Here is a 14,835-nt window from a genome sequence, read left to right on the forward strand (position 1 = left end):
CGCAAATTATACAATTACCAGACTTTCCTCAAAGGGTGTATGTTTTTTTTTTTTTTTGTTTTAATCTATCCAAACTTTTGATACGGACGGTCCAACGAATTCATGTAACCTTAAATCGATTTGAAAATCAGTCTACGGAGGAGGCGTACTGATCCGAGTTTAACTTTCGAAAAATAAATATCGCGTGACTGGTATTCAGATGAATTTAACTGACGAGCCAGATGTTGATCAACGATGATTATCTCGATCGAAAATAAGGAGGAATCGAAAATTTGCATTACGGACAGGCTATAATGAAATGGTTTTAATAAATCACAAAAGCTCCGACTCTCGATTAATTCTCTGATCGAAATGGCCAGATAATGTTGCGATAAATATCAAAACCACTGCCAAAGACTGCGGGTAAAATAAATCGACAACAAAAAAAAAAAAAAAATAAATAAAACAAAAAAACGTGACAGGGTTTTAGCCCCCCACCCCCCGATATCCCAGGACGAGGGCGACAGTCGCGGTGAAAGGCAGTGTTTTGGAATCGGTATCGAATCCCAGCGTGAAGTCCAGGTCTTAAATGTTTTCCCATGCATGCTTGCACGTATTCACGCCGATTCGATGGTATATGTGGCCCCGGATTGCAGAAGGGGCTTCCGCAAGATCCAATGGGAGGGCGACTCGGACATACCTCGAAGCTATATATACGGGGAATAATATCTGGTCACCTAGACAGTTGGTGCCATCATCTAGTGCGGCATTAGTGAGACGGGAAGATTGGATTAACCCGATTAGGCATTAGTCGTTTGCTGGGAGAGCGTAAATCGGAATTTCATATCCAGAGGGAATTCCCATTTTTTTTTTCTTTTACCATTGAAACGTAAGTCGTCGATAAGCGAAATTTTATTCTTATTCCTTTCTCTATCTTCGAGTATTTCGAAGTGTCGTAACTGTGATCAAACAATGTTGCATGTGTCATTGTTCCTTCAGATCACAGTCATTCACGGTGTATAATTGTCTTGTAACTATTGCGATAATTCAATGTTGATGCAAAAATGAATTTTATTTGAAACCTTATCTGACTAAAAAAAATTACAAGTGGAACGAAAGAATAGATTTATCGTTCGCATAATGAGAAAATGTGGTATTGACAGTCATAATCAAACTAAATATTTACTCGCGCAATATTTTCTTGTAATTCCAACAATATCCAAACCGTTATTGTACATCGATATCCATCTGTTTTTTTGTTTTTTATTGTAAATTATTAGTAACCGTAACAAAAGAACATTATTCCGTGTAATCTCGCACTCGAAACGCTACGATGTTTGCATACGGAAGAAATCGCGCTACCAGTTGCAATCATATGAAGATTGAGTGAGAGTAGAGTCCCCGAATAAGGCTGCGACGAGCTCGGATACAGTGCGAAAATTCCGCAGGATTTCCGGTATTTGCGAAATCAACTGCAGCAACGACTCACCGGAGTTTCTCTCTGCGAGTTTATAGCCTGTCAGGAAGAATTGGTTTTTTATCGAGATATCACCAATGAGCGCCGATTAAGACAGACGTACATTAACGTACCGCATGCATGATCGTATAACAGAAATAACTGGCTCGTCAAGATTCTACGCATTCAAATCTGCACGACACAAGCGCGCAACCTGCGTCAATATGCATATTTCAACAGACCGGAATAATTGAAACTTTATAAATATCAATTTATGATCGAAATCACCACCGGTTCGATTACTTCGACCTAATTAACATTTTATTTAATTTTTTTTTTTTTTCTTATATGCAAAACAATCAGGATGTTGATTTATAAATACGTTTCACTCGAAAAATTTAATTATAATGCAGGTGTTGGGAATTGGTATTCATTTGTCATACGAAACCGGAAATCGTAGATATCTGTCCTCGTACTAATGTTAAAAAAATATCTGTAAACAATCACAAATCATATCGTATCAGATAAAAGAAAACGATTCCTTCGAGACGACAATAAAATTTTCTTATCAATTCACAATCATGATTTCATAATTATGTAATTGCATTCGTCACTCTTCTACTTTAATTCTCTTATGCCATTTATGCGCGCAATACGTTACGTATAGGAAAAAATTGTGATAGATAGTCGATTACGCTCAAAAACAAGAAAAAAATGAATGGCGAAGCTTTCCCTTGGTAGAAATCTATCTAGTTTTTTCCATAATTTTGCGATGCCGTCCAGGGTACGAAAATTGATACGATTACTTTACACCAGGAAAAACCATTCCAAATATGAACAAAAACTTGTCAGAAAAATTACAATCAATTTTCTGTAAAAATACTGCATCAATTTTTTTAACAAATCAGTATTTACGGAGTATCAAGCTCCGTAACAAGAAATCACATTTCACTCATTTTTTGTCAAGGTCCTGAATATTTTCCCGTTTAGTTTCTAGATAATTTCCCGCACCCAGGATTCTTTGATTCTAATTAGAATGATAAAAAAAAATAAAATACGCGATTTAAAATTAAACGATTACGAACGAGTCACCGTGTAGATGGAATGCAAAACGGGCGCATAATAAAACGTAGCTCGATGTGTACGGTAAACCGTGGTTTCGGTTTTGTTTGAACGATCGTCTTCACTTTCAATGCCGTAAGCTTGACCTTTCGTTTTTTATGCAAACAACTACGGCAGACCGCAGAATCTCATTAGCAAATATGCATACCTATTCATTCAATTTCACTAATTTCCTGCGGAATTTAATTTGTCAGATGAAGATGAACTCGTCGTTGCGAGTTTCCCTCGTCCTGGGAATGACGATGATTTTCGTCGGTGTGGCAAACGGCTGGGGTTCGAACCTCGGCCACGCTGCCCTCCTCGAACGATTCTCATGGAACATCCTGGACTTTGCATATCCTGACGAGCTCAGCAGACAGCTCGCAATAGCGAGGGGTGAATACGTTCCCGAAAACGCCCTTCCCGTAGGTATCGAGATATGGAAGAACAAGCTGTTCGTCACGGTGCCAAGGTGGAAAGACGGTGAGTGCTTCACCTGCATAAGGACTTCTCTTCCATCGTAAAAAAATTGATCTATGGAAAAAACTGGTCTCGCGTACGTTCCGCGAGTTCATTCATCGCCAGTCACGAAGAGAAATCAGGTTCCTATCATTGAGTTGTATTGTAGGCGCGTGTATAACAAAGTTGCTGCTGCGTGTTTTACTACGTTTACTATGCCAAATACGGAACGGGACGACTCGAGTTCTGTCCACCAGCAAGTTTCGTTTTGTAGTAACATTTTTCTGCAGCAATGAGATAAGACCGATAGCTGGATGTGAATATAACCAGTAATTTGGAGCTGCTTGGTTTTGCAAAAAAAAAAATGAAGAACAATTTATCGAAGTAACTTCGTCGTCTGAATAGAATTAAAAATTCACCATCGTATCGACATACCGAGAAAATCATTTGAAATTCTAAATACCTGCAGCTTCCGAGACCGCGTAAGGAATTATAATCATCTGCAAACAGTGCAAATTGTGTAGAAATTTGAATTCTAAAATTAGATTCAAGCGATGTATGTCTTGAAAAACTTCATAAAATTTTACTTCCGAAATCGTAATCAAATATCTCGGTAATTTCTACACAGGTATGCATGGCAGGTAACCAAAGTGTTAAACGAGATGAAAGATCGCGGTTTTACGCAAATTTAGTTGAAAAATCGTGATGATCATTAGAGTGCAGAATATATTTCCATAAATTAGAGTGCGATTCGGTACTTAAAATATCAATCTACAGACCTTTTCATTATAAGCGGAAAGACACACGAATATAAGATCCAGGCGTTAAGATAAGCGTCGATAGGAATGAAGAAACTTCGTTTATAATAACAAGATTCCGCTAAGCACGTGATAAAAATCACACGACGAATGACGACTCGAATTCTCTCTGGACTTTCACGCGTACGATATTGCACAAGACTTTCCATCTCGGTGGAAACTGAAATTAGGTTCTCCAAGCGGGCGATCACCTGCGTTGGACCAGTCTAGGCAAATATAAAGCCCTCGTTGTCCATCTTAAAAGGCACAGGAAGCCCGATCTTGGTTCCCGTCTGGGCAGCTTCCGGTTCCTTCTCTCTCTCTCTCTCTTTCTCTTTTATTTCTGACCGAAAAAAAAACAAATAAAATAAAAAATACCAGGAAGAACCGAAAGCGCCGAAAATTTCCTGCCCCAAGGAACAATATTCGTCCGCTTCGCCGATATTCGCAATGGTTTTTTGGCATTTTTTTTCCATCTTGTTTCTCTCTCCTCTTTTCATATTCGCGATTCTTACTCGCTACCCCTTTTCTCTTCTTATATTTATTGTTTATTTATTATTTTCTCAGCCATCGTTTGGCGCGCGCCAGTCCGCATTATTTAAAAGTACGCTGACAATGCGAGGCGGCACGCCTATATGTCGAGGGGTACTTCTTGTACCATCTAGAACAAGATTTCGGCCGGTTTCTCAGGGGGCTTTTGTCTTTTCACTCGTTCGGAACGTTGAGAGAGAGAAGGAGAGAGTAAGAGAGAGAGAGAGAGAAATAGAAAGGGAAAGAGGAGGGTGTGTTTTTTATTATTACCATTATTATTATGCAATGCCCCGAACCCCGGGATGTCATTCATCCGCGTTTAACGTCAGGTTAAACCAGACTCAGCCTCCCCACAGTTTCTACAGAGCAACGAAAAATCGTTCGTTGAACCGCGATTCTTCTCCCTCTGCCTCCGCCTTCTCAATCTTCCGTTTCCTTAGTACCGGCGAAACAATTAAAGGGAAATAATTCCGGCGAGGAGACAAGTGCCGATTATTTTTGAGAGCCCTGATAGTTGTGCGTTACGCATATGTATGTACGTATACCTGTATATCCATATCGTACCACAGGCTATTTCAATGTCGAAATCGCATTTTCTTCTCCCGCTGCTACGTTAGAAGAAAAAAATTTCACCGGTGCAAAGTTTTTATCGAAGAATCGTGGCACACATAAGGAAAGTAGTAAAACTCTAACCGTTCTATCTGATCCGCTGAGAAATTTCCGTATCGTATTTTACTGATCGTATTATTGACGTTTTCGAATTCGATGAACGATTCACACGTGTTGTGCATAAATATATACTTCTAATAAGTTTACGATGGTGTCGATTATCGGGGGGCCAAACCTTTATTTTTTAATAATACCTTGGACAACATCTGCGAAGTAGAGAAGATTGTTTATCGTACACGCGACGTGTATAAAAGGGATGAGAGAAAGATCTAGCCGTACGTGAATATGTCCGCATCGCACGTTATACACGGTCAGAATTATAGTTCAACTTACGGGATTTCTCAAGCTGATTTCAAACCTGAATAAATCGCCTCATTCTTACATTTCCTTATAAGCGTCAGGCATAAATTCTCAGCGTTTCAATTCACCGTGAATCGCGTATATATGCGATCAGCCGAGTTTTCTCCTTGCATAAACACGATACTCCCGCCGGAATAACCGCGGCGGTAACTTTGACATATACAGTGAACTAGACGGAATGACATGCACCGTGCGATATCTTGTAAAACGGAATGGGACTAATCAAGGTTCTTAAAGTCGCCCCGCCGTAATTACCTGACCCGTAGTTTGTAATGCTTTTCTTGCTTTCGTTCAACGAGACACCGAGCTGCTTGCACGTCCATTATGTCCATTCCATGTCCGCGATTGCATGTCGCGGTCTCTAACAGAATGCAGTTCAGATTCACGCGAAGCGTTGCCCGTTTCAGCGAATGGAGAAATTTGCGTCACTTTCATTCTTTAACGGAAAATATGCCGATCGGAAACTATATACGGTCGTCGGCTAATGGGCCGTAAGTTTTATGGTCCCCAAATTTAACGAGCATGCAATTTATATGATCTTGTTGTTCGGGCAAGTTGAGATACTCGATGCAAGCGAGATTGTTTGTCTTCGATATTTCGACCGGTTGATCGGTAATCAGTCCTCGTCAATTTATTGCCCCGACTGTGTTCAGCAAAATGAGTCGGCGGGTGGCTTACTGAAAAAAAAAAATTTCTACGGTACAGGTCGGCGAAACGATTGATTTACTCGCTACGGGTCGGTCGTAAGTTATGCGCTTTCTGATCGCAAAATGTCAAGCCCCGGTTATGAGATAGATGAATTCCCCACAGGTTCCCAGAATAATTAACGAGATTGTCTTAACGAGCCGCTCGGTATTTTTATAATTAAATCGATACATTGGCGTCGGTTGTAAGAAAGAAGCTGCGTACACGGTTCATTATAATCAGTCACCTTTGCTATAAATACGATGGATATTAACGAACCTTGTAATAATTTTCCGGTTCGCTTTCAGGATTAGTGATCAATTATAATTGCAAGCTTGACAAGAAAGGAGAAAACGTGCAGCGCGAGCTGTAAATTTCTCGATTCTCCATCTCAATCTCAGCTACTCCTTTTTCCACGTCAATTATACCTTCGTCTTTCTACATCGAGTCGTGAGAAAAATTGAATGATAGATCATAAAAGGTTGCCGTTTCATAATGACCTGATCTTACGTAGAAACCTTGACATATTATAACCGCGAACGAAACTGATACCTACCATAGTCATATAATTATTCGGGTACTGGGATTAGCCATAATTACAGGAAAGTACCTGGGTTAGTTATTTACTAATTGTGCGGATGATAATTATACCTGAATCGCATCGACGCGCAAGACTCGCGTTAGAAATCGTGTAACTCAAGGCGGAAACCATGCTTACAGGAATCCCCGCGACACTGAACTACGTATCTCTCGATGCGAACTTGGGTGGATCTCCAAAATTAACGCCGTACCCGAACTGGGCACAAAATGAAGCCGGCAATTGCGGACAAGGTCTGACGACAGTTTACAGGTAAACACGAATGCAGCATTACATTTTCACCAAGTATCGAAGAGTTGAAAATAATTCGGAACGCTCCGATCATCGACTCGTTAACACCTAAGAATTTATCCTGCTCATGACATTACCGATATGCTCCAGAATCCACGCTGACAAATGCGACAGACTTTGGGTCCTGGACACGGGAACCATCGGGATCGGAAACACGACGGTCCAGGCGTGTCCCTACACTCTGAACGTCTTCGATCTGACGACCGACAAACTGATTAGAGAGTACAAGCTTCGACCAGAGGATACCAACCAGGTGATTAGCCGCCATTTGTTTAACAATGGTTCTTTTGATAGAAACAGTTATCGTGTTCTCTAGTTTTCAAGTCTAGAGTACAACCATTTTCCGATCAATGTTTCAAAAGATCTTCTAAAAGAATGTACGGTTTTCGATGATCTTGGTCTCAACGAACGTGGTGCTTACGTACCTATATAATTTTTTGACAATCACAAGCCGTTCCCGAGTTACCGACATCTTCAATTTAAAAAACCGACAGACCAATTCAAACGAAGTTTAGTTCTCGATTGGTCTTGCTTCTCGGAACGAAAGGGATATTTTTTTTGTTTTTTTGTGTAAAATCGAGGAACCAACCCTGCAGAATTTTCCTTCACGTTAATGGACGGTGTTTAAAATTTTCCCCGCAGAACACGTTCATAGCAAACATCGCTGTGGACCTTGGAAAGGGTGGATGCAACGACGCCTACGCGTACATGTCGGACGAGCTGGGCTACGGTTTGATAGTGTACTCATGGAGCGATCACAAGTCCTGGCGACTGACCCACAGCTACTTCATGCCGGACCCGTTGACCGGGGACTTCAACATCGGAGGTCTGAACTTCCAGTGGGGAGAAGAGGGCATATTCGGGATGAGTCTCTCACCCCTGGGAGTCGACGGATATCGCACCTTGTTCTTCCACCCGCTTAGCAGCAACCGGGAATTCGCTGTCTCGACGCGGATCCTGAGGGACGAAAAGCTGGCCGAGGACAGTTACCACGAGTTCGATGTCCTGCCGGAGCGAGGACCGCTCGGACACTGCACGGCGTCGGTGATGGACGACACTGGACTCCAGTTCTACAACCTGATCGACCGCAACGCCGTCGGTTGTTGGAACTCTCGTCTACCTTACACCCCGGCGAATCAGGCGATAGTCGCCAAGCACGACGAGGCGATAATTTTCCCGGCTGACGTCAAGGTGCGAACGATGGCCCCTCATTTTCCCCGATAATCCGCGCGGACTTTGACCTCGACTTTGTCTGTTCCGCAGGTTCACGAAGGCCTCTTGTGGTTCATCTCTGACCGTATGCCGAACTTCCTTATCTCCAAGCTAAACTACCGAGACGTAAACTTCCGGATCTTTACGGTAGGAGTGGAGGAAGCGATCGCGGGAACGGTGTGCGAAGATCCGTCACTCAAGTTCTCGGGGAACCAGATATGGTGGAGACGCTGAGTGTTTTTTAAAGTCTGCCGAGTATCTCGAAACGAGACCTGATCAAGAAGCTAGCTCATTACTGACGAATACCGAACGGACCGGACGCAGTTTTAAGACAGAGAGAAAAAAAAAATCTAAATCCATTCCCGGCGCAATTATAATCTCATCATACCTCTCATCTATGTTCATTCACGCTCTCATTAGGTGAAAAACGGAAACGAAAGTTTCTCCGTCGTCGATAAAAATTTACCGAAATTATCGTAAGCCATTCATTTCACTGTTTCACTATTGCCGTTTCAAATCCGGTTGAGTAACGGCCAGTTTGCATCGTGGACCCGTATATCATGTCTATATCGAACCCACGCACTTAAGACCCGCGTGTTATAACCACTTATCGTTACGCAATGGTCATCGGCAGGCTTTAAGTTGAGCCTGGCTCCGAATGTAGGATCGTTCGACTTTGGTACTTATGATAACGAGGATAACTTACCCACTAGTTTCACTTATACGTCGCTAACGATACGATATTTATGTTGATTAGATATATAAGTGCATGTATATGCGAGTGTATAATCGACCTCGTTACCTTCCTGTATATAATGCTTCACCTTCAGATTAAACGAAGCGTGTTTTCATTTCCATGTACAGATGATTTTCACTTCGTATACGAGAAATCTATATCGTCTATGTTCGACTTGGTACCAATTTTTTCACCAAATCTTGACCAATTATAATATCAAGGTGTAAATTATAGCCATCGTACTCTCTACCATAGAATCTGTAACTCTTCGCCAAGGCCGGTTATTATGGCCAAGCCATTCATAACCGTTACACAGAGTCGAATCCTAACGTAACACGTGTGTAGATAATTATACATACGCCGAGGTCTCTTTGTCTCGAATGGAAAGTGAAATCCGTCCCGCGAATCCGAGTCTATCGCGTCGATTCCAAGGAGAACGGACCAAAAAAACTAACGCACATTCATTTACGAATAGGAACTCAGTTAGGTAAGTGAACGTAATTTTGTAATCAGAAAAAATGTTAAAATATGTGGAAAGTGAAGGAAAAAAAACATTAGAAATAAGATCGAAAAGATTTATCGTAGCTCTTCTGCGGATTCTCCGCGTTTATGTGTCGCGGACGTAATTCTGTTCGACCGCGAGATTTCATCTACGAAGAAACGCGTGTTAATTTTGTTAAAGAAGATAAGAAAAAAAAAAAAAGAAAAATCTCAACGCGCCCTTTCAATCGATCTTCTCTAAAGAATAATTTTAAACAAAGGTATTTAACTTTGATCCAAAAATTACCCGATTAGTCTGCAACTTTTTTTGCTACAGGCCCTTAACACCGACGTTACCAACTTGCAGGTGTCACGAAAGCGGTAGTATTGGAAAAGAAAAAGGTAGGTTAGAGGGTGAATTGCGTAGGCGTTGTTCGCCACCCCGAAGAATGATGGATCAGAGCGAGAGCGGCGCGAGCGGATCTGAGTATCGATCAAAGACCGATCTCGATTTAATGCCAGGTTAGGGGGGCCGAAAAGCGTCTGCAGCTCCCGACGATCGTCTCGATATGTACCGACGCACGTGAATACGGATCTAGGTGTATATTTAGCCGTAACGATAACGAGGCAGCAGCTTTATCGGGCAATACCTCACCGAAAATATCCTGACAAAATCTAATAAATAATGCATGAACGAGCGGCGTAGGTTGGTTTTTTTTTCACCACGGCCGAGAAACACCCGTAATAACACCCTGTATTCCCCTTTGGAGGCTGGCTAGGACACGCCGAGTCCGGTTGGCGATGGTCAGGCCGATCATCGTCGATTCCTCCCCCGCCTTTTTACCATCTAGACGCATAGCTCCCGGTGATCGGCGCCGAAAATCGACCCAGAAATCGGACCGGTACCTACTTAAGGCTTCTCGGCCGATTTTATCGCGGGTTCCAGAGGCGATCGGAGCTGCCGCGAACTCCCTCGTCCATCCCCCGCCTCCGTCTTTTCGGGGGAGTAAACTGACCACCGGGCCACGCGTCTCAATATAAATCCTCCTCACTCGGGGTCTGACATTAGAAGGTAAATTCGTCCCTAATTTTTGGCCCGCTTTCACAGCGTTGGAGCCGTTTTGGCGTGAATTTATAGGTTGAGGAATCACGCCGATCGCGTGCTCAATAATTTCAAGCCTTGTTTCGATAATTTCAAAGTTAGTTGGAAAACGCGGCACCTCGAGGCGAATAATTCAACGTCACGTTATAGTCGAGTACAAGCTTGCGACGTCCGTTGTATTCGGTGAAAATCTGGCCCGAGAAACTTGGACGGATAACGGAAACGATGAAAGAGAAAAACTTTTCGCATGATCGCCAGAGGAGTGCAAGTTGCGTTGGATATTTTAAAACTTCTCGTCAAGGTGATGACTGATCGCTGTAAATACAATCCTACAAATGAATTTCGATCCCGGGCAAAAGGGAAACTAAAATTAATACGCCTGCCAACACACTGTAACAATATAACGACGGAGATGCGTCAAGTTTCACTTGCCTAATGGTTACGATGAGCAGACAAAAATCACAGCAGCCGAAATTTGCTCGAGGCGAATCGCACGTGTAGCAGAATTTGTACCGTAAGTAGCCCAGCGAAAAACGCGTGTTTATAAGTATAACGAGAAGACGTGGGTTAGCGATTAGAGAGCAAGTGGAACGATGATACGTGTGAGTTAGAGATTTATTACACCTGTTGCGAGCGTGGATTGCCAAGAGGTGTATTTTAGAAATGAATTAGAATAGCCTTCTCCTTCTACGTAATACAAACATACGACTACGTGTAGATTCACTCGCAACCGTTCGTATCGGAAGGGAAAGGGATCTTAAATTAGAGGAAAGGAAACCCGCGTTGGCCGGTTGAAGCGGCAATTCGTAGCGTATAATCATCGCTCCCAAATCCACGTGCGCTCCAGACTATTGGCCAATTTTTCTTTCCCTCCTTCCTTTCCCTTTTCGTTTTAGTTTCATTTTTTTTTTTTTTTTTTTTATTTCATACCGTAATTAACCTCTGGGCGAAGCCACGCTTAAAATTTTACGATCGATGTTATGACTCGCGATTCTAGCTCTCCGTGGGATAATCGTTTCTAACCGTGATGTTACTTTACCCCGATTTTACGACCAGCCAGCCGTAGGTACGAGCTTGACCAGCCTTCGTGGCTTCTGCATTCAAAAGACATGCGCAAATTCAGCTGCCACAATCAGGTTCAAAGTGCGATTCGACCGAAGGATACGAAATTCTTCCACCTGCGATCTAAAGCTTTCGGATATTCGTTATAAATATAGATTAAAGAGCGTAAAAAATTTTATCAGAGATTATAAAAATGTAATACCACATTATTCCTTCACGTTGTAATCACCGGAGACCCAAATCATGAATTTTTTCCAAGGATCTCGTTAATTCCAGGCCAGGATTACGATGTAAAATATAAAATATGAACATCTTCCATGAAATTTCAGCCGCGAGAGGATTAATGAAATTTTTACAGAAATTAACCCCCACCACGTTTTTTTTTTTTTATGTATATATAGAAAGTTTCAAGTTGGGAGCCATAGAAAAAAAGCCAGGTACCGAAAGGTTGCCGTAAATTTTCAACGATAAAGTTCTACACGTCGAGCCTGCTTCGGCACGAGGACGCAAAACCGTCTATTATAACAATCAAAATGAGTTACCCAGTCATAAGCCGGGGCAACGTATTATATTATACGTATTCTGAGAGAGGATACAGGACCTTGCGTGGCTAAAGGACTCGCCAAACTCCAAGGTCGTAGGATAGCTGCCAACTACCGTGAATTCTATTTTGCAACTTGCGTAAGTGTTGCATACCGCAGATAAAAAATGTCTGATAACAATTTCCAAAATATTCATTAACATGACACATTTTTATCCTATCTTCAACTTTTTCGGTGAACTGCGAATATCAGCAGTTCGTGCACTTAAAACATGAATGAAAATTCGGGGTGACGAACTATACTGTTTTCTAAGTTGGATATAAAAAATTCACGATCGAATTTATTTACTCTCGAGTCACGATTTTTGATTTGAAAATCAAAATAAGAAATAATACAAATTGATTTATCGTACAGTCCAACCGAATCAAAATTCCCAATGCTGAACAACGGCAGGTTTCAGATGAAGATCATGCCTAAATTCGCGCTACTCTTCAGGACGAGATTGCAGATCTACTGAGAAACTGTGCAGCTTAAATTCATTGGTCGATTGAAACTGGTTGGATCAAGACAACCCGCATAAAAAGATTGCGAAACGATATCGGCAAATCAGTAATAAAAAAACATTGTAGTTTTGTTTAAAATGGCAACTGAATAAATCCAAATGGTAATTTGCTCATCAGTTCAGCAATAGTTCATATCAATTCATTGTATAATACGAGAAATAATTTACTGATCATAAGTCAATTGGTACAATGAAAATTTCGGATGAAAATCATCGGTGCTTGATACCGATGGCTAATCACGATGCGTTGATATCAGCGTTACAAAAGCGACTCAAGTTCTTTTTCGAGTGATCACGAATCTTGACTGCACAAGTCCAATTTCGTCCTCTGATCCTTCTCGATGCGCAGACACCGTCTCCGTCATCCAGGCATAGAATTCACCGCGTCTCAGGAAGTCACCGCAGGGTAGTTTTCACCAACGGATGAGCCCAAGATCACCTCGAAAATCATGAGTCGCATTTTGTACCGATGATATCAGCGATCGTGAGCCTATCGGTAACGAATCCTCTTTGTTGAACCCCTTTCCTCGTGGAAGATCGAGATCCTGATGCTGATCCAGACGCAGAGCGGTTCCTCTCCCATCCTCTCCTCGTCCATCCAGTCAACGACGACAGCACCAAAGGGAAGTAAACTTACCATAATTCCTGAATACCGCAGATTGGGCCGATCGGATCGTGATTCGTGGTCATCGGTGTTATTCGTTCCGAGGCTTTCAGTACCAGATAATTTTCACCCGTGTAATTCTTAATTTACAAATTTATCAGGATCCCACTGAACTGAGCAAATCACAATTCTTTTCCATTCGATCGGCTGCCGTTCCGATCAATGATCGGCATTGTACAAACTATTTTTTAACTCTTTATGTCACCTGCATATAATTGAGCTCTGTTAATCGAGATTGAATCTGAAAAATTACAATTTCATTCCAAGCAGATACTGTTATCGTACCTCAAATTTTTTTGGAATGAAATGAGTAAAATTGGAAAGAGGAAACGAAATCAAAAACTTCAAATTTTAACCGTAGGCGAACAATAAAGTCTCGTTCAAGTTACGAAGACAAGGTGGCGTAGGTTCTCTGCGTCTAAAATACGCGTGAAAAATTATTGAAACATTTAAAGTAAATATCAGTCACGGGCACGGCAGTGTTCCTACAACCTCGGTCTTGTCCTCCCTGCACAACGTCGCCGGGCTGATGTGACAGGCGGCTACCACACCGACCACAGAAATACCAACCAACATTTTTGCCGGTTGTTGAGTAACGGAATCGAGTTACCCTCGCTTCTGTGAGTTGTATTTATCTGCAGGTGCTGCTGCAGGCGGCCAGATAACGAATCAGCCATAGAGGTTACTACGATCAAATCGCCCAGAAATAATAATAATCCAAAAACAACACATATGAAATTTAATTTTACTTAATTTCATTAAATTTAAGTTAATGTGATTTGATTTTTTCACAACTTTGTTGACAATGTTTTTCTTTTTTTTTTTTTTAATGCGTTATTTTTGGATTGGATTATTTTTACACGTGTAGAATCTTCAGAGAATCAATTTCTTGCCCTTATAAAACGTTAGTGTAACATCTTAAAAATATACTGTGAAAATTTTATATTGAAATCCGACGACGTTTGCATCAAAAGAATTTCGAAGGGGTCAAAGAGAGGTTCAACTGGGTGAAAAAATACATCTCGTAAAAAAGGAGGGATTAATGTACGGTGCACGAATTGCTGATCAGCCGATAAGTCATTGAAATCAATAATCATAGAATTTTGCCTTATCAAAACCTTGAACGCATTTTTCCCATAGCTACGTTTTCATGATTGGCGCGCAAGGTAGCACAGAAATTAATTGACCAATCTTAATGTAATTTGTTACACATTTTCTCAACATTTTTCCCTAGGGATTATCCCTCGATAATCTGTAAAATGTTAATTACAAAGTGCTTTCTTAATTTCAAATAGAAATTTTTCGTAAAAAATTCGCACACGATTTTCATAAGCGTGTCATTCCGTCAATTTTTTATATTTTTAAACCGAGTTAGGTGCAATTCCAGCGTTATTCTATCAACTTTTGAAATAAAAATAGGGTTTTTATTTCAGATGATTAGGACGAACGTTAGACTGCACGATGTGAGACAACGTACTTCAAGACGTTTCGAGGTGAACGAGAACAATAAACAGAAAAAAAAAAATTTCCTTCGCTAGTAAAAAGATGAA

At 41.3% G+C, this 14,835-nt stretch overlaps 2 protein-coding genes across 2 annotated transcripts in view; one reads left to right on the top strand and one right to left on the bottom strand.

Moving 5' to 3' along the window:
• Window positions 1-14,835, bottom strand: part of LOC124185893 (achaete-scute complex protein T8-like) — a 130,794-nt gene that overhangs the window by 107,261 nt on the left and 8,698 nt on the right. The window lies entirely within an intron of this gene.
• Window positions 710-9,416, top strand: LOC124185891 (protein yellow-like). Its single transcript, XM_046577134.1, has 6 exons — window positions 710-868; window positions 2,752-3,019; window positions 6,757-6,886; window positions 7,016-7,178; window positions 7,568-8,116; window positions 8,189-9,416. Exons 2-6 carry the CDS (start codon window positions 2,752-2,754, stop codon window positions 8,369-8,371), a joined length of 1,293 nt encoding a protein of 430 aa, XP_046433090.1. The 5' UTR covers window positions 710-868; the 3' UTR covers window positions 8,372-9,416.

The sequence above is a fragment of the Neodiprion fabricii genome, chromosome 6 (assembly GCF_021155785.1).
Source record: "Neodiprion fabricii isolate iyNeoFabr1 chromosome 6, iyNeoFabr1.1, whole genome shotgun sequence".
Lineage (NCBI taxonomy): Eukaryota > Metazoa > Arthropoda > Insecta > Hymenoptera > Diprionidae > Neodiprion > Neodiprion fabricii.

Excerpts from the sequence above, each read along its gene's own strand:
- LOC124185891 (XM_046577134.1), top strand. The coding sequence starts at position 2,752 with ATGAAGATGAACTCGTCGTTGCGAGTTTCCCTCGTCCTGGGAATGACG. Across the intron at positions 7,179-7,567 it reads GACCAGAGGATACCAACCAG|AACACGTTCATAGCAAACAT; the intron begins GTGATTAGCCGC and ends TTTTCCCCGCAG. Across the intron at positions 8,117-8,188 it reads TTTTCCCGGCTGACGTCAAG|GTTCACGAAGGCCTCTTGTG; the intron begins GTGCGAACGATG and ends TCTGTTCCGCAG.